This window comes from Chiloscyllium plagiosum, chromosome 16 (genome assembly GCF_004010195.1).
Source record: "Chiloscyllium plagiosum isolate BGI_BamShark_2017 chromosome 16, ASM401019v2, whole genome shotgun sequence".
Lineage (NCBI taxonomy): Eukaryota > Metazoa > Chordata > Chondrichthyes > Orectolobiformes > Hemiscylliidae > Chiloscyllium > Chiloscyllium plagiosum.
In genome coordinates, this window is record NC_057725.1 from 40105397 (window position 1) to 40126147 (window position 20751).

The window sequence follows — 20751 nt, forward strand, 5'->3', positions numbered from 1 at the left end:
GGAACGGTCCAACTACTCGGAGCGTTCCGCGGCAGCGAGGCCAGGCCCATCCTTCGCAACACCGGGGACAGGTAGAACCTCAGTACGTAGTGACACTTGGTGTTTCTGTACCAGAGATCCACGCGCAGCTTGATGCAGCCACACACAAAGGTGGCCATCAGGGTGAGGGTGGCATTGGGTGTGTTTTTTCTCCCCCCGTTGCCCAGATCTTTATACATCGAGTCCCTTTGAACTCGGTCCATTTTTGATCTCCATATAAGTTGGAAGATGGCCAGTGTGACTGCAGCAGCACAGGTTCTGGGAATAGGCCAGACCTGTGCCATGTATAACAGCAATTACAGTGCCTCACACCTGATGACCAGGTTTTTTTCCTGCGATGGAGTGCGACCGTAGCTTCCATCTGCCCAGTTTCTGCCTCACTTTGCTGATACACTCCTCCCAAGACTTGGCGCATGCCCCAGCACCCCCCCCGTACCAAATACCTAGCACCTTCAGGTAGTCGGTCCTGACGGCAAAGGGGATCGAGGATTGGTCGGCCCAGTTCCCGAAGAGCATAGCCTCGCTCTTGCCTCGGTTTACCTTGGCCCCCGAGGCCCGTTCGAACTGGTCACATATGTACATGAGTCTGTGCACAGACAGTGGATCCGAGCAGAGAACGGCAATGTCATCCATGTACAGGGAGGCCTTAACCTGTAGGCCCCCGCTGCCAGGAATAGTCACCCCTCTCAGGCTCGCATTCTTCCTGATGGACTCGGCAAATGGCTCTACGCAGCACACGAACAAGGCAGGAGAGGGAGGGCAGCCCTGCCTGACTCCAGATCTGACTGGGAAGCTATCTGATTCCCACCCATTGATTGAGACTGCACTGACAATGTTGGTGTAGAGCAGTCTGATCCAATTGCAGATTCCCTCTCCAAAGCCCATTCGGAGAGAACATCTCTCATATACGTGTGTGATATCCTGTCAAAAGCTTTTTCCTGGTCCAGGCTGATCAGGCAGGTGTCCAACCCCCTGTCCTGCACGTAGGCGATCATATCCCTGAGGAGTGCGAGACACGCAGCATAGGTTTGGTCAGGGTGAATCACCGACCCCAGAGCAGACCTGACCCAGTTGGCGATAACCTTTGACAAAATTTTGTAATCCGCCTTCAATAGTGAGATTGGTCTCCAATTTCTGAGTTCCTCCCTCTCCCCCTTCTGCTTGTAGATGAGGGTGATGATGCCTTTCCTCATGGATTCACTCATGGTACCTGCCGGAAGCATACTGACATACACCTCCAGCAGGTCCTGGCCAATCAAGTCCCACAGAGCAGAATAGAGCTCGACCGGTAAGCCGTCGCTTCCGGGAGTTTTATTCTTTTCTAAGGACTCGAGGGCCTTGGTCAGCTTGTCCAGAAATAGCAGCTGGTCCAGCCTCTCCCGTGTTCTTTCGTCTAAGACCTCCGTGTTAGAGAACAGGAATGACTGGGAGGCCGTGCTGTCGGTTGGCTTCACATCATACAGACTGGCATAGAAGGATTTGCTGATCCTCACGACGTCAGCCTGAGATGACATTATGGAGCCATCTTCTTCCTTCAGGCTGCTGAGCACAGAGCTCTTTTTGTGCACCTTCTGGAAGAAGAAACGTGAGCACTTCTCGTCCTGCTCCACAGAGCGGACCCTGGACCGGAAGATTATCTTGGAGCCTCCGAGGGAAAGAGCGAGGCTTGCTGGCCCTTCACCTCCTGGAGGTCCTCCATGACATCGACCCCCATCATTTGCAGCAGGAGCAGGTTCTGCATACTTTCCTGGAGCTGGGACAGTTTTCCCCGCCTCTCTCTCGCCTCTTGAACACCTTTTGAGGATGAAGAACCTCTTAATGTTCCCTTTTACTGTTTCCCACCAGTCCGCTGGGGACTCAAAGAGGGGCTTCACAGTTCTCCAACCTGCATAGTCTCTCTTGAGCTCCTCAATGTTTCCCGGAGTCATCAACTTTGTATTCAGCTTTCACGTTCCCTTACCAGCCCACTGCTCGTCCTGCAGGTGACAGTCGGCCAGCAGGAGGCAGTGGTCAGAGAAGAACACCGGCTTGACGTCGGTGGATCTGACCGAGAACGTTCGAGACACAAACAGGTAATCTATCCTTGAGCGGATAGACCTGTCTGCCCGTGACCAGGTGTATCTACGCTGCGCTCAGTCTGCAGGGGTGCTGAAGACGTCATGCAGCTTGGCATCTTTAACCGTTTCCAGTTTACTGTCCCCCCCGCCGGATTGTCCATCTGCATCAATGATACAATTGAAGTCTCCGGCCAGAATGACCGGCCTGGACGTAGCCAGCAATAGTGGAAGCTGCTGCGGGACGGCCAACCGTTCACTCTTACCCACTGGGGCGTACACATTGATCAGTCTTGGGGAGCATTCCTGTACATGACGTCGGTGACAAGGAGGCGTCCGCCCAACATCTCCTTAACCTCGGAGATGGTGAAGTTACCTCCTCGCAACAGGATACCCAAGCTGGAGGCGCGGCTATTGTTACCCCCCGACAACATTTGGAATATTAGACTATTAAAAGGATGTGGAAACTTTGGAGAGGGTGTAAAGAAGGTTTACCAGCACGTTGCCTGGTCTGGAGGGTTTTACTTTTGAGGAGTTTCTTTTATTCTTTCACGGATGGGGGCATCACTATCTAGACTAGCACTTAGTGCCCATCCCTAATTGCCACAGTGAGCAGTTAAGAGTCAACCACTTTGCTGTGGTTCTGGAGTCACATGTAGGCCAGACTAGATAGTCATGGTAGTTTCCTTCCGTAATGGGCATTAGTGAACCAGATAGGCGGTTCTGACAATCCGCAATGGATTCATGGTTATCAATAGAATTTAATTCCAGGTTTACACTGATTTTGAATTCCACCATCTACCGTGGTGGGATTTGAACCCGGGTCCCCAGATTATTACCTGGGTCTCCAGATTAACAGTCCAGTCATAATACCTTGAATAAACTTGGATTGATTTCACTGGAAAGATGGAACTGAGGGGGCGACCTGATAGAGGTCCACAAAATAATGAGAGTCATGGATATGGTATATAGTCAGAGGCTTTTTCCCAGGGTGGAAAGGTCGACTACAAGAGGGCATGGGTTCACGGTGAGAGGGGGAACATTTAGAGGAGGAGTGTACAGAAATGTTTAACACAGAGGGTGGTGGGTGCCTGGAATGCATTGCCTGTGAAGGTGATGGAAGCAGGCATGTTAGCAATGTTTAAGGTGTATCTTGGTAGACACGTGAATGTGAGGGGAACAGAGGGATAGATACGCTGTATGGGCAATAAGTAGCAGGCCTAAAAAAGAATTAGGAATTGGCGCAGACTTGGTGGGCCGAAGGGCCTGCTACTATGCTGTATTATATTCGATGATCCATCTTGTATATCATTTCCCTTCAGGGCTGAGACGATTTTTTAAGCAAGATTGAGTCCTGCCTCCTCTGCCTCATCTTTTATCAGCCTCTCTATCTCATCTCAAATTCCAATAGCCAGAAAAATTGAGTTGACATTCCTTTCCTCCTTCAAATTATGTTTCAATAAATGTGTGCTTCCTATTGCCCAGATGTCCCACAACCCTCAGAACTGGTCTCAGGAATCTAACACCTTCCCTTCTGCACCTTCACAGCGATATATTCATCGACACACTGTCCTATGTCAGTCCTCATTATCGTACTGGAAGTAAACCAGGGATAAAAACAGTGTGCTGTAAATATTTCAAATTGACCATTCCTTGGACTAACCTGAGTATTCCAGCGTGTTCTGTTTTTATTTCCGATTTCCAGCAGCTGCAATGTTTTGCTTTGAGTTTGGAGGTTATTACCTTTTTAAAGTTCCGTTTATCACTTGCTTTCCTAGCTTCCTGAAATCTACCTTCAGTACCTTTACCCCTTTTTTAACCTCTGTCTATGGCAATGAAATGGACAACAGCCCCTGGCTGTTCATCCATACACTTCAGAATGTTCAGCTGCTCAGTGATAGCCTGGAGTCTAGCATCTTAAGGACATTATTGTATTGTCTTGAGAAGAATGTTTGGTCCACGATGCTTTTGGAAAAGCTGGGTGAACCTGGGTTCTGACTTCACCCCTGAGTGTTTTCTTTTGGTGGTACAGAATTACTTGTTAAAAGTACAAATGATGCCGTTGTACTCGTATTTTTGAATAGCAGTTGAAGTGAAACTTACTCTTCGATCAATTTCAGTTCCTCCAAATCCATCTTTTGATTCTTGTTTCACTACCATTTCCTCTCACCTTGCACTACCATCCCTTTTGTCAATTAATCAGTCCTACCTTCCACCCTATCACAGACCTGGCCCGTTGTCCTTACCTTTTACTTTTTCTGGTGTTTGTATGTGTTTAACATCTGTTACATCTCTAACTTCTTCCAGTTCTGTGAAAGGTTATAAAATTGAAATGATAGTTCTCCTACCATTGACTTCATAAGAAATCCTGTTAAGATGCCATTGTGATACATTGCCAAGAGAGGACAGAGCCCCCCACCCCCAATGCAGGACAAACATAACGTATTGAGTTTTATTTGACTCTATATTTGCCTTGTGTCTGTAAAGGAACTGGAGGATGCTGCAACACAGGCTGCTCTTGAGGAGAAAAGACGCCTACAGACACAAATGCAGCTGCAAGATCGATTCAGACAGGAGCTGGAACGAGAAAAAAATGTAAGTACAATGCACTTCACAGTTTGCTTTTGATAAATATATGGACTATGGCTGCGTTAAAGTGAAACTTGCTAATTAAGCTGTTCATAGATGTTATTACATGATTGTTTTATTCATGTTTGATAAACAGGAATCAGTTGTGCATTATTTTCCAGTTTTTTTTATTAGTTCAGCAGCAATTGTTGACAGATTCGAGAGCTTTGTGAAATTGGCCTCTGAGCTGGTATACTCTGACAAATTAGTTTTCTTTTGTGTTGCGGTCTGTCGTCAGTAGCAGCTGCAGAGCTGTCCTTCTGTGGGTTCTAGAAACCATAGCATTGTGGGTACACAAATACTGTATGGCCTTGGATTCATGGAATCAATTCACAAGAATAAAGAAATGTGCTATGTGATTCAGCAATGGGGCCTCATGGCTCAGTGGGAACTTATGTAAGGTTGCCAGGGTCTGAAATGACTGAGGAATGCATTTAGTGTTGCCCAATATGATATCACATGGACTCGGCAGGGAGTAACTTTGGAACACAATCCCTCACGTTGAGGTGCCCCTCATTGTTACTAAGACTGTGTCTATCATAGTAATGTAACTTCTGTCTAGTTGTTATCATGCAATAAATATATTGTTTGATACAAGAGGGCTCTTCGTTAGACTACCAGTTGGTTTTCCACTATTACACTAGACAAACCAGTCCTGTGGTTCCCAGGAAAGAAGGTGGCAGTAAATGTAGCAGATGGATCAGATGAGGATTCATCTTACAACTTTCTGTACCATACATTTTTAAGTAAGTGCTTAGTATTTTAGCTCATAGTGCTGCTTAGTGTAAATATGCAGCAGTTTGCAAATGAATTAATGTGAAAGGAATTCCTTGTTTGTCCATTATGTATTGTTTGATTTTAGCAGAAGTTAATGGGTCTATAATCTTATTGTGTGATGTGAAATTCAGTTTTCCGTTTCTCATGTAATGGGATCAATGCTGTTTTGGAGCAGCCTCAGACTCTCCTCATTCCGAATCCTCCAGCTTGCAGTATCTCCCTGTGCTTGATCAACGATTCATGGCCCCAGTAACTGTAGTTACTGGCTTTAATTTGCTAATAATTGGTTTGAATTGAGAAAAGTTACTGATGTTGCAGTGAATGTTCTTCAGGAATTGGAACAATTGCAATATTTCAGCAGTACTGATTTTATTGTACAGGCTGATTATATTTTTCCAGTTGGTGCACAGGGACACTGAGATTACTTGTCTCTAAAACAATAATTAAACAACATCCTCAGCTACAGCCAGCAAGGCCTGTTTACTAGTATTCTGTTTAGAATCTGTGTTCTCCTCTTTCTAAATAAATATGAGTGCTGGTAGTTTTTTTTTTAAAATCCAAGGCACAGCCTTGTAATTTCCCTTTGAAACTAAATGTCCTTTCTTTTTTAGACCTAATGGACTTTTGGTAAGCATTCAATGGCCAATAAAGTACTTTGTGCAGCTTCAATTTGGCTCATTTTGGTCTTGCATCCAGTCAATCTTGTTGAGCCTTGACAATATTTGATTAATGGGAAGGCCCAATAATGCTCATTCCAGTCGGAAACAACTGTGTATCCATGTGGGATGCTTGTTTAATTCAACAAAGATTATTACCTGTACACTCTTGTTTTCAGATCAGAGAGCAGGTGGAAGAGCAAGTAGCTCAGAAGTCTACTGAACTGCAGCAGTACTTTCAACGTGTGAAGGAACTGGAAGAAATGTACAAAAGGCTTGAGGAAGCTCTTGAGGATGAGCGTCAGGCTCGGCAAGAGGAGGAATCTGTCCGAAAACTTCAGACGAGGTAGTAAAATACTTTAAACCTTCCAGATATTAAAAAGGGGAAATTTTAAGAACATTCATGGAAGAAGAGTATCGCATTATATGTATAGTAGTTGTAGAGAATGTCACTAATTAGGGGGTGGATAATGCCCTCTGCAGGCATAACTGAGAGTCTTGGAAAAACAGAAAAAGCTGACAATACCCAGCAGGTCAGACAGCATCTGTGGAAGGAGAAACCGAACGTTTCATCAGAACAAGTGGTTGTAGAACAAGGACTAAAGGAAGGTCTTTGATGGGTGGTGGACAGGAAAGATTGAATAACAAAAGAAGTCAGTTTTTAAGGCCAAAAGGAATAGTGATGGAGCAAAAAGAGAAGTAAACAAACTAAAATTGCCCTTGGAATAGGTGAGCTGCTGACTGAAAGCAAAATTAAAGGAAAAATCAAAATCCATTGAAATGAAATAAATGGGAGGGATGATTAGTTTACAAGCTGAAATTGTTGAGGTTGAACATAAGTCCAGAAGGCTGTAAAGTGCTTAATTGAAATTTGAGATGTTGTTCCTTAAGCTTACGTTGGGCTTCAGTGGAACTGACTGAAGGATACGGATGTCCATGTGATCTGCGACAGAACCAACAATATGGCAGAAGAACAGGGAGGAGATTCTGCTCAGGTAGCATTAGACGTTAGGTCCTAATTTGGAAAGTACAACCTCAAGATTGTTTATCTCAAGATTATTACTCAAAGGAGGGATTCCATTTCATGAGATTCTGGCATAGCAGTGTTTGGGCAAGAGGGAACTCTACTGATGGAATTAATTAGAGAGAAACCTGCGGAGGAGGAGGCTCACCCTGTTGATGAAAGAAACTATTAAAATTTTAGTAGGGAAGGACATGGGAAGAAAGTGAGGTTTATCTCAAGATTATTACTCAAAGGAGGGATTCCACTTCATGAGATTCTGGCATAGCAGTGTTTGGGCAAGAGGGAACTCTACTGATGGAATGAATTAGAGAGAAACCTGCGGAGGAGGAGGCTCACCCTGTTGATGAAAGAAACTATTAAAATTTTAGTAGGGAAGGACATGGGAAGAAAGTGAGGTCTGCAGATGCTGGAGATCAGAGATGGAAATGTGTTGCTGGAAAAGCGCAGCAGGTCAGGCAGCATCGACGATGGAGGGGTCCAAAGACCTGCATATCCTTGGTGGAGTGGGAGGGGGAATTGAAATGTTGAGCTACAGGGTGGTTGGGTTGGTTGGTCCGGGTGTCCCAGAGGTAAAGAAACCAGTGGCGAGTCTATGGTTCGAATTAAAGAATAAGTGTGAATTCTAAACTGCAACAGGAGTGAGTTGTGGACAGTTCTCTTGATAGCAGCAATCACATAGTAAAATGATATCAGAGAATAGACAGACGTGTAGCAAACACAGCGTGGTTTTAATGAAGAATATTAATTTCCATATGTAAGAGCAAAGAAGTGCTCTGTGCATACCTGCCTATCCTTGATAACCATCAACCCCTTGTCTGTCTCAGCCTGAAATGTTTTCTTGCCCACCCTCCCAAACAAACCATTCTTGAGGCAAGAACATTACAAAGTCTTATGATCCTATTGGTGAAGATTTTCTTCGTCATTTGTATCTTGCATGCATGACCTCCTTATTTTTAAACCATTCCCTAGATGTAGACATATCTGCATCCATTCTGAAAAGTCTGCCCATGACCTTGCATATTTCAATAATATTGCATCTCATTTTTCTAATCTCTAATAGATCCTATCCAAACTTTGCTCAGAACATAACACTTCCACCCAGTAGTCGGTCTAATAAATGTAACACTTCCACCCAGTAGACAAAAGTGAGGACTGCAGATGCTGGAAATCAGAGTCTAGAGTAGAATGGTGCTGAAAAAGTGCAGCAGGTCAGGCAGCTTCTGAGGAGCAGGAAAAATCGACGTTTTGGGCACAAGCCCTTCATCGGGAATCAGGATGAAGGGCTTTTCCCCGAAACATCGATTTTCCTGCTCCTCGGATGCTGCCTGACCTGCTGTGCTTTTCCAGCACCACTCTAATCTAGACTTCCACCCAGTAATCAGTCCAATAAACGTAACACTTTCACCCATTAATCAGTCAATAAACGTAACACTTCCACCCAGTAATCAGTCTAATAAAGCTTCTTTTAAATGCTTCTAATGCATTTGGATGTTTTCTTAATTCATGTGCCATTTTCCATTAGTAATTCCCCTGGACTATCTATCTGGAGTACCATTGCTCACTTTTTTTCCTTTTTAAAGACCTTTAGAATCACTTGATATATATTTTTATATTTCTAGCTAGTTTTCCCTCATTCTAAATTCTCCTTCATTAATGTCCTAGTAATTCTTCACGCTGCTTTCTGTTCTGTCCAATCATCTGCCCCGCCATTCATTTTTTGAGGAATTGTGTACTCTTTCTTCGTTAGCCAAGAATGGTGTTTAATTCCCTCAAAACAGGACTTCACCTGTGAGTGCCAAAACAGCAATTCCTGCTATAGAGCTGCAATTGAGAGCTAAAAGATATGTAGTCACTTTAAATTTTTGGAGTTTCTTTCGGGTAGGTGTGGCCTAAATGGCTTGACCTTGAGGCCTGATTTTTGTGTTGAAAAACCTTGTGGAGAAGTAGGTGATCTTTTAACTTCTACTCTGCAAATGGCTATTTCCTTCCCCTATCTCATGGGTGTGGTGATTGCTATTGTCAACCGTTAAAATGGAGTCAAGGTGAGAAAAGTTTAGATGTGCAGTCTTAGAATCTTAGTGGAATGTGTAGTTTCTGAATATTTAGAAATATATCCTTAAGTGTCTGCCACTATTTATCTATTGAACTGTCCTTTAACGTAATTTCACAGTTCACTTTTGCCAGTTTTATCTTCATGCCCTCATGTTTTAGAATTGCGGAAGGAATCAAGAGGGTTATGTAGAAATGTTTTCTGCAAATGGAAGTATCAAGGTCATGGAGACATAATCTTAAAATTAGAGCCAGGGAATTCAGTTGAAAACTTCGGAAAGACTTGTTCACATAATACAGAGGAACCTCGATTATCAAAATATCAATTATCCGAATATCGAATTATCCGAAAGAGATCTCGAGGTCCCGATAGAAACATTACATCAAAGACGTGTTTCCAACACTGATCGTGCCTTTGATTTACAATGATTAAACAGGACCCTGAACCACCCTTTTCCTAGATAATCTCTCCAACATTGTCCTATACTGGGCAAAGGTGAATTCTGTCAAAACGCTGCAGTAAAACGTTGTGCGAGAGTGTGGCCTTTTTCTGGGGGGGTGGGGGGCTGGGGTGGATTTGGACAGGTTTCCTCTTGTAGATAGTATAAGTATGGAAGCCCCTCAAAAAGCAGCAGATGCTAGCTCATTACGTTATAAGTTCAATTGATAGATTTGCTGAATAATAGTTTAAGAGGATTTGAAACCAAAGTGGTTGAATGGAGTGACAAATTAGCTTATTGACTGGTGGAACATGTTTGAAAGCTTAGTGGGCTATCCCTGTGGCAGTGTTAAATACCTGCTGAATTCAGTTTATTTATGTTTGTGTCCTTACTGTTGCTAATTGCAATTAATGCTACAAGCTGTTTAAGTGCTGCTATGATCATCTTCTGTTTTGTTGCAGTTTCCAGGATGCATTTAATCCTATTTTAGCTCTCCATTTTAAATGAGATTACTAAGTATGTATTCTCAAGTGTCTATCATGAAATGGTACATCCTTTATTGTATTACTAAACATAGGAGGGCATTAAAGTGAATGCAGAATGGAAAGTGAATTTGTGTTTAGAGTCATAGAGATGTACAGCACAGAAACAGACCCTTTGGTCCAACCCGTCCATGCTGACCAGATATCCTAACCCAATCTAGTCCCACCTGCCAGCACCCGACCCATATCCCTCCAAACCTTCCTATTCATATACCCTAACCAATGTCCTGTCCAGCTGCAACATGACCTCCCAACTCCTGTACTCAATACTCTGACCAATAAAAGAAAGCATACCAAATGCCTCCTTCACTATCCAATCTACCTGTGACTCCACTTTCAAGGAGCTATGATCCTGCACTCCAAGGTCTCTTTGTTCAGCAACACTCCCTAGGAGCTTACCATTAAGTGTATAAGTCCTGCTAAGATTTGCTTTCCAAAATTGCAGCACCTCGCATTTAAATTAAACTCCATCTGCCGCTTCTCAGCCCATTGGCCCATCTGGTCCAGGTCCTGCTGTAATCTGAGGTAACCTCCTTCGCTGTCCACAACACCTCCAATTTTGGTGTCATCTGCAAACTTATTAACTGTACTGTTATGCTCGTATCCAAATCATTTATGTAAATGACAAAAAGTAGAGGATCCAGCACCGAACCTTGTGGCACTCCACTGGTCACAGGCCTCCAGTCTGAAAAACAACCCTCCACCACCACCCTCTGTCTTCTACCTTTGAGCCAGTTCTGTATCCAAATAGCTAGTTCTCCCTGTATTCAGTGAGATCTAACCTTGCTAACCAGTCTCCCATTGGGAACCTTGTCAAACGCCTTACTGAAGTCCATATAGATCAAATCTGCAGCTCTGCCCTCATCAATCTTCTTTGTTACTTCTTCAAAAAACTCGATTGAGTTTGTGAAACATGATTTCCCATGCACAAAGCCAGGTTGACTATCCCTTAAATAAATAATAACCAAAATTTAACAAAAAAATCCGAGAAAAAAATCTCAACTAACTACTAATCTAATCTACAACTAACCAGAGTGTATAATTAAGTCTCTTACATTATTCAAATAAGAGGGAGAAAAAAATGATGGATAACACAGAAATTAGGTAGTGAGATACATGCTCGGAATGTATTAACATCAAATCGTAACAAAACCCGTATTCGTGCGGGATTCCTCTCCCAAGGTGCCCCGGACCAGCCAGGTTCGCCATCTCAATTAAATAAAAGCCCTTGTTAGGATGGCCAAAATATCTGTATTTATGTAATTCAAGAAGGGCTGCCATATTTTTTGGAATAATGCTGTCTTTTGGTGCACCATATTTGTAAGGAAGTCAAGGGGAATACATTCCATGATTAATCTGTGCCAATTCGAAAGTCCAGGGGGGTCCTCAGCTTACCAAAGGAGGACCAAAATATTTTTCCTTGCACAGAAAGAGAAAATAGAAAATAATCTCTTCTGGTGCATATCCAGGGAGGTTAAGTTCGAAAAGCCCAAAAGGAGAGATACAGGGTCCACTCTAATTTCCGTTCCTAAGATTTCTGTCAGAGCATTTGCTACTTTAGTCCAATATCTACAGATCTTATAACTGGTCCATAAGCAATGTACAAGAGTGCCCACCTCTATTTTACATTTGGGATACATTGGAGATGCTCCTGCCTTAAATTTTGCCAATCGGTCCGGTGCTATATGGGCCCTATGAAGTATCTTCAACTGAATGATCGGAGTTCTGTTGCAGATGGTGATACTTCTAGCGTTTTCCCAAATGTCGTTCCACGTTTCTATAGAGATTTCTAGTCCCAAATCCTGATCCCATGTTTCAAGCAGATTGTCCATATCTCCCGATATTTCCTCATGTAATAAATGATAAATAGTGCTGACAGAAGATACCCCATTGGCCATAGCACTCTACGTTCTCTATCTGATTTATAAAGACTATCTAATAGTTGATCTTTTAGCTTTGAAATTACATTTTCATAATTCATACAATTCTATTTAAACACAAGTACTTTGTAAGCATTTCATCTGTTCTGTACTAGGAGAGAAGTGATTAACCAAGACCATTGTGCTGGAAATTTTCAAATCAGCCTGTTCAGGGGCATTGTTACACACCTCTAGAGCTGTTGGGTCTTGAACCAGGGAACTGTTGGCCCAGCAGCAGGGACACTACTACTGCATTACTACAGTTCCTGTGCTGGAAACCGTGTGAATGAACTTGATGACAACACTGTTACTAAAGTTCAATAAGTTAAAAAAAATCCCTTAGGAAAGGTACCAGAGAGTGACCAACTCTCACAAGAAGACAGAGAACTCATGAGAAAAAGAAACAGTTTGTTTTACACATGATTAGACGTAAAATATTTCTCTCGTTTTTGATTTCAGTAAGAGTACCCTTGTATTTTTCTTGGGTATGTTAGATATTAATTGCAAGATAGAATTTTTACTCATATTTGTGCCTGGAGAGAGGGACTTGAATGTGAAACCTGTTAACTTTGTCAGTATTTTTTGACTGCAGATTGCTGGAAGAGGAGTGCAGTAAACGACTGGATTTGGAGAGGCTACATTTAAAACAACAACAAACCATACAAACAACAGAAGCAGAAAAGCAAGAACTGGAAAACCAGAGAGCAATGAAAGATCGTGCGTTGGATGCAGCAATGAAGCAATTAGATGAACTTGAGCGGGAAAGGAAACATGCACTTGAGCAATATGGGGTAAGACTGACACACAAGATGACATACTCATGTGGAAGATTGCACAAAGATCAAGCAAGTTTCTTGATCTTAATTGCTGCTTCACAATGTGTAAATACTGAATCAATTAATTTGTATTCTTCTAATTTGGTAACATCTGAAAATGGCCATGCACTTCCTTCAGCACGTAGTTGTCACTTCTAGACTTTAATTATATATATTACAATGGAAAATAACAGATAATTTTCTACACAATTAAAAACATCTACTGAGGCTGCTGCTATTGTCTCTGAAAATCGTGTATTTGTGTTTGGAACTGGAGATGATGGGAAGAGATTAGGCTGTTGATGAATATTTATTGAACACTTTCTATGTACATGACAAGGATTTACACAAGGCTATATGGACCCATCTTCTATGGGTTATGGTTGTCATTTTATCATTCCTCACTCTTAATGTAGACTGTTCTATTTACATATTTAACATTAATCTTTACTCTATATCTCTCCTCAAGTCTCTGCCTTCATGTCCAGTTCACTGAGAGCCACGTGGTGATTTGGCTAATCTATCTGATCTTCCAAACTGCTCCCCTATAAACCTTTTGGTCTCAGTGTCTTTCTTCAGGAAGTCTCCCTGTTACCTCAAATAAATGCGTAATTTTGTTTTTCATTTCTGTCTGCCTGGTTAAACAAATAGTCTTCAATGAAGTTAAATCTTCCCTCAATTGCTGAAAGCCACATTATGTCTCTTCTATGATGATATGGGTTTTGAATTAATTTGTCTCTAGTTGGAATTCTGAGCTAGCTAGCCTATCAAAGCCATTAAAAACGGATCAATAGTTTTTCCTAATTACTGAGTGTGTCTATTAAATTTTACCCTTTCTGGAATAGTGTTCCTCCAAACGCTCTGCATTGACAGCTTGTATAACAACTTCATATGCAGCCTTTTTTTTTGTTAATGCCCTTCTGACCAAGATGTTGTCTGTCTTGCCATCCTTGGTGCAGACACTGGCATTGATCTGTTCTTTGGTAACTTTTCCAATAGTCCTGAAACTTTTGGGTGCCCTCTTAAATCTGCAATGTCAGTGCTGCCACTTCTCCTTCTGATTCGGGTCTATTCCTTTTCAAAGCACTCCAGTAAGGGTTTAAATTTTTCTATTGCTTCTCTTTACACATGCTTCCTGTGCTTTCTAATTTACTTGATCATTTATTTCTGTTCTGTTCCCATTTCCTGCTTTGTCCTTCAATTCAATCACTGTCACTACCTGTTATCAATGTCTGTGAAGGTTGTCAGTTTTTGTATTTGTCACTAGAGATGGTGGAGACTGCAGGAGACTAGGCTATAGGTGAATATTCTCAGCTATTTACTGGACAAGGCTTTACATGAGATACTACATGGAACTATCTTCGTGTGGTTATGGTTGTCAACTGATCTTGCATCACTCTGTAAACCTTTTGATTTGCATAATTAACATTAACCTCTTACGCTACATTGAGTCTTGTTGCAATATATTCCCAAAAACTTTGTAAGTCCAATTAAAAAAACTTGAAGGACCATTCAGAGCATGCAGTTACATTTATAAAGATAATGACAATGAAACGGAGACACAGGGATAGTTCAATTGAATTTTGAGATATTGGGATTGTGTGCATTAGAGTAGAAAGGAAAGATTTTCAAAAGTTTTAACAATATAGGGGCTTTGACAAAATTAATAATTATAAAATGATTGAGAAGACAGGGATCATAAACTTAAGAATTCTTCCCTCACAACAAATAAGAATTTTAGGAGTAATTTCTGTACACTGGCTTCTTGCAGAATGATGCATCATGCCACAGGGATGGATTGATTTGAATTTTTTTCTTTTTGTGTATAGAATGTGAGTAATGCTGTCAAGCCCAACATTTGTTGCAAAAGCTAGCCTGAATGTTGAACCTGGCTCAGTCTTCTCCCTGTCTCTCTGTCTTCTCATGGTCTTTACATTAACCAATAATACCCCACAATTTTCCAACTATCCAGCATTGATATTCTCTTCTTCTTTTCCCTTGAAATGTTCTCTTCATAACATCTGTTGTCAGTCCCTTTCAGCCCAAGGTGTGCCTGCCAGTGTCTCTACTGTTTCCTAACTACGATGAGCAAATTTTTGTTTATTTACTTTCTTCTTCTCTTCACTATATGTTACTTTTTCCATCCAGCTGATTCTTGCCATTCTCCTTGCAAACCCAAATTTAAAAGCTATTTAGTAATTTGGTCTCCCCTTTAACCAAGGCCCAGGTCTCGCATCCATACAAAGAACATTCTGGACAAGTGCTTTACAAGTAACTTTTTGTTTTTTATTCAGCTTTCTGGTTAACAGTGGTTATCATCTTAAATACAATGCTTCCCATTGTTATTCTAGTTCTTCTTTCTTTTGGTGTCAGCAGATAATATGCTTCCTAAATACTTGAATTCTCACACCGGTTCTGGTTCAATTCCTTCTATGAATAGATGAATATTTCTTGTCTTTTGGGTATATACCAAATCAAAACTTTCCTTCCAAAGTTCATGCCTGTTGTTACCAGTCTGACTACTGATTCTTATAATCCTTCTCTGTGCTTGTTACAATTGTTTTATCATCTGCAAATCTAACAGATGTTAGCAGTAGTCCTGCAGTTTTAATGCCAGATTTTGTCTGCCAATGCTTCTATTGCTGTACAGACATTGAGGAAGATCGGTAATAGACAGAACTTTTCTGAACTTGTCTTACAGTTCTGAATTTACTGTAGACTACTCTTATGGTTTTGCATCCCTAGTTATATTTAAGGGGTTGATGAATTGTCTTCTCAACCTATGTTCATCTACTGGAGGTATATCCACGTTGCTACTATAGAGAGAGTTCTCTGTGACAAGGAGGGAATGACAATTTTGTTCCAAGTCAGGATGGTGTCTGTCTTGGAGGAGAACACTTGGATGTTAGTGAATTAGAGACCCTGATTCAGTTTCAAGGATAATTAGATGAATATTTGAAGCAAATACAAGGGAGAGAGAAGGAGAAAGTTTTTTTTAGATTACTTTAATGAATAAGAATTTAGGGAATGGACTCCTGCTTTGTATTTGATCTTATAGTTCTCCTTCTCTCACTGTCTCTCTGTCTCTGTCTCTGTCTCTCTCTTTTTCTCTCTCTCTCAAATTCCTGTCCCATTTCAACTCCCTTTTTACTTGTCTGGGAATGTGATGTAGCTTCCAAGATCTACAGTAATTCTCTTCTCGAGTAAGACATACGGGAATTGCAAAAGGCATACTCATAACATGGGCTGTCAAGATTCTCACATGATTAATGTCATTGTAATAGTGCTCAACAATTCTGCAATCTCTACTCAACAAGATTTTTAATCTTACATGGAGGAAGAAAATTGGGAAGAAGAGGTAATAATTGACGCTTTGTAGAAGTAATAGTGCAATAAACTGGTTCAATTCTTTATAATTTTGTCAGGAAGCAGCAAAAAAATTAGAGCTGGCAGCTTGCAAGACAAAGAACTGGAAGGCCAAGGTGGCTCAACATGAAGGATTGCTTCGACTTATCGAGCCAGGTAGGGGAAGTTGACTAATTATTTGTACAATAAAGTATAATAATCTAGCAGCAGTATAGCCTTTATCGTGTACAAGGGCCCACTAGGTTGGAGATGGCGGTGAAGAGGTTACTATATCCTCGTGTAATTATACCTGAATGTAATTTTTAAAAATGGTTGGAAAATAAGTTATTTGTCATTGTTTTGGTGAAAGTAAAGCATTAGTCACTATATAAGTAGAAGCAAAATATTGCAAATGCTGAAAACCTGGAGAAACACAGCAGGTCTGGCAGCATCTAGTGGTGATAGAATAGAGTTGAAGTTTTGAATCCAAAGACTCATCTTCAGATCCTCATTCTGAAGAAGGGTTTTCAGACTTGAAATGTTTACTCGGTCTCCCTCTCCACAAATGCTTTGCAATTCCTTGTTGTATCACTGCACCAAGTAAGATGATGTCAAGGAAAGATTTATGTTGATTCCTTCCTTTTAGAAGCATTTTTCATGAACTGCAATTTGTTTTTTTTTGAAGAGCTTAATTTAGACAAAGTATATAAGTATTTTGCTGTTAATCTTCTATTCATAACCAATTGATTTGGGTGACAAATTAGAATAAGTGCTGGATAAGGTTATTTTTGTAAACCTATCCAAATGTGAGAGATTAATATACATATCTGTTCCCTTTTCTCCTCCAAAGTATACTTTTAGGATTCCGATAATCAGAGCATAAATCATTGTAGGCTCCACTATGCAAAAGCCTGAATTTTATGGAATTAATATCCAGTATGGTCAACTGTGTTGATTGATCTTTACTGTACACTGTATCTTCATCACAAACTGAGCACATTTTGATAACAATAATTAAAAACCTCTGTAGGGGGGAAGAAGTTGGGTTGTTAATTCACTGTTGATTTAAGAGCTTCAATTCTTACCTGTCTTTCTGAAATAGCCTAGCAAACCACAGAGTTCACTCAAACCACCTCAGAGAATTCTAAGAACAGAAGAAGAAATTCCCATGGCACTTATCTAGGATTCAGATGCAATAGAGGCACATACAGCTGTAGCCAATACTGCAAAACCTTTCTCAGCAACATCCAAATATTTGTACAAAAATCGGAAGAGCTGTCATATTGAGTAGCCCAGGAATACTTTTATTCTCAAAAACATCTATTTCAGCCAATGTCCTAGGCTCTGTCTTCATCCGCCAGTAAGTCCAACCCACAGTGGTATGCAGTTAGAGGGATGTGGCTTTATACCCCTTAGCATTGACTCAAAACCCCATGAAGTTATTGGTAATAGGTCAAACATGGAAAAGGAACCCTGATCACTACCTACTCTCTTCTTTTTGGAGATAGAACCCCTACAGTGTGGGAACAGGCCCTTCGGCCCAACAAGTCCACACTGACTCTCTGAAGCGTAACCCACCCAGACCCATTCCCCTACCTTATTATCCCATATTTACCCCAAAATGCACCTGACCTAGACATCCCTGAACACTATGGGCAATTTAGCATGACCAACTTATCTGACCTGCACATCTTTGGATTGTGGGAGGAAACCGGAGCACCTGGATGAAACCCATGCAGACACTGGGAGAATGTGCAAACTCCACGCTCAAGGCTGGGTTCCTGGCACTGTGAGGCACCAGTGCTAACCACTGAGCCACAATACCGCTCAACAAGATGACATCATGTTTTCATACCGAATATAAAATTCCATCATATCTCATGGCATTACCACAGTGTAAGATTTGGGGGTCCACATAACTTTAATTTTATGGTCTAGTTAATTACAAAAGTAGGCTAAGTTGGTGAGCCAGTCTAAAATATCTCCTGAAAAGTACCTCCAAGTTCAAAAGTGTTTTCACAAGTCTCACGGAAATGTTTTGAGTCAAAATGAATGATATTTAATAACAGCAGTTATTTTCACTTTGCAACACAAGCTCTCAACATCTGGCTGATTGGGTGCTAGCGTTTCTTGTAAAAGCAGCAGGGAAACCCCATGCACATGCCATCATTCTCTGTCATATGATTGCCGCATTGGTTTAAATATACCCCACAACTCTGAAGTCTGTGCAGGAATATCTGAAGTTCAAAGGAATGTTATTGAACACAGAATATTATAGCACAGTACAGGCCCTTCGGCCCTGGATATTGTGCTGACCTGTGAAACCAATCTAAAGCCTATCTAACTTACACTATTCCATTTACCGTCCATACGTTTATCCAATGACCATTTAAATGCTCTTAATGTTGGTGAGTCCACTATTGTTGCAGGCAGGGCATTCCACGTCCCTACTATTCTGAGTAAGGAAACTACCTCGAACATCTGTTCTATATCAATCACCCCTCAATTTAAAGCTATGTCCCCTCATACGAGCTATCACCATCCAAGGAAAAAGGCTCTCCCTGTCCAGCCTATCTAATCCTCTGACCATCTTGTATCCCTCTATTAAGTCATCTCTTAGCCACCTTCTCTCTAATGAAAACAGTCTCAAGTCCCTCAGCCGTTTCTCATAAGACCTTTCCTCCGTACCAGGCAACATCCTAGTAAATCTCTTCTCTACCCTTTCCAATGTTTCCACATCCTTCTGATAATGCAGAAACCAGAACTGTACACAATACTCTAAGTGCGGCCCCACCAGAGTTTTGTACAGCTGCAACATGACCTCATGGCTCTGAAACTCAATCCCTCTACCAATAAAAGCTAACACACCATACGCACTTTTAACAACCCTATCAACCTGGGTGGAAACTTTCAGGGATCTTTGCACATGGGTACAGAGATCTCTGTGTTCGTCTACGTGACCAAGAATCTTACCGTTAGCCCAGTACTCTGTACTCCTGTTACTTCTTCCAAAGTGAGTCACCTCACACTTTTCCACATTAAACTCCATTTGCCACCTCTCTGCCCAGCTCTGCAGATTATCTATGTCCCTCTGTAACTTGCAACATCCTTCTGCACTGTTCACAACTCCACCTACTGTAGTATTATCTCTAAATTTACTAACCTGTCCTTTTACGCCCTCATCCAACTAATTAGAAAAATGACAAACAGCAGTAGATCAAAAACAGATCCTTGCGGTTAGCCACTAGTAACTGAACTCCAGGATGAACTTTTCCCATCAACCACCACTCTCTGTCTTCTTACAGCTAGCCAATTTCTAATCCAAACCACTAAATCACCCTCATTCCCATACCTCCGTATTTTGTGCAATAGCCTATCGTGGGGAACCTTATCAAATGCTTTACTGAAATCCATATACTCCACATCAACTGTTTTACCCTCATCCACCTGTTTAGTCACCTTCTCAAAGAACTCAATAAGGTGTGTGAGGCACGACCTACCTTTCACAAAAACCATGTTAACTATCCCTAATCAAATAATTCCTTTCTGGCGATTATAAATCCTATCTCTTATAATCCTTTCCAACACTTGACCACAGAGAATCCTAGGATAAATCCTATCCGGCCTAGGAGATTTATTTATTTTCACACTCTCCAGAATTGCAAACTCAATCCCATCTAGTCTAATAGTCTATCTCAGTATTCTCCTCAACAACATTGTCATTTTCCTTTGTGAATACTGATGAAAAATATTCATTTAGCGCCTCTCCTATCTCTTTGGACTCCACGCACAACATCCCACTACTGTCAGTGACTGGCCCGAATCTTACCCTCGTCATTCTTTTATTCCTGATATACTTATAGAAAGCCTTAGGGTTTTCATTGATCCTACCTGCTAAAGACTTCTCATGACCCTCCTAGTTCTTCTTAGCTCTCTCTGTAGGTCCTTCCTGGCTAACTTGTAACTCTCCAGCACCCTAACTGAGCCTTCACATCTCATCTTTACACTTCTTTAGTAAACCATGGTTCCCTCACTTGACCACTTCCTCCTTGCCTGACAGGTACATATTTATCAAGGACACGCAATAGCTGTTCTCTGAACAAGCTCCATGATTCAGTTGTGCCCATCCCCTGCAGTTTCCTTCCCCATCTATCCATCCTAAATCTTGCCTAATTGCATCACAGTTGCCAGCTATAACTCTTGCCCTGCATTATATAGGGGAACCTCGATTATCTGAACCGAGATGGGCGGGCACTATTTTGTTTGGATAATCATTTATTCGGTTAATGGATTAAGTGCCTTTCCTCTGGGGCTCAGAGTTTTTAAAGTCTGCTCCCCATTCAGGAGACTGCAACAGCACACAGTGCGTGAGACCCAGCCCCCACACTGCCCCCCTGCCCCCGCTCACCCCCGCCTCCCAACCACCCAACACCTCCCCTGCCCTCCAACACCGCGCCCACATC

At 41.7% G+C, this 20751-nt stretch overlaps 1 protein-coding gene and 1 long non-coding RNA gene across 2 annotated transcripts in view; one reads left to right on the forward strand and one right to left on the reverse strand.

The window, feature by feature from the left end:
• Positions 1-20751, forward strand: part of swap70b (switching B cell complex subunit SWAP70b) — a 135011-nt gene that overhangs the window by 105272 nt on the left and 8988 nt on the right. Inside the window, exons 8-11 of the mRNA XM_043705901.1 lie at positions 4581-4688; positions 6334-6500; positions 12721-12919; positions 16369-16465. Coding sequence (XP_043561836.1) covers positions 4581-4688; positions 6334-6500; positions 12721-12919; positions 16369-16465 — 571 coding nt within the window. The remainder of the gene's footprint in view (positions 1-4580; positions 4689-6333; positions 6501-12720; positions 12920-16368; positions 16466-20751) is intronic.
• LOC122557820 overlaps positions 4590-20751 on the reverse strand; it is a 37481-nt gene continuing 21319 nt past the window's right edge. Inside the window, exon 5 of the long non-coding RNA XR_006313944.1 lies at positions 4590-4670. This is a non-coding gene — a long non-coding RNA (uncharacterized LOC122557820). The remainder of the gene's footprint in view (positions 4671-20751) is intronic.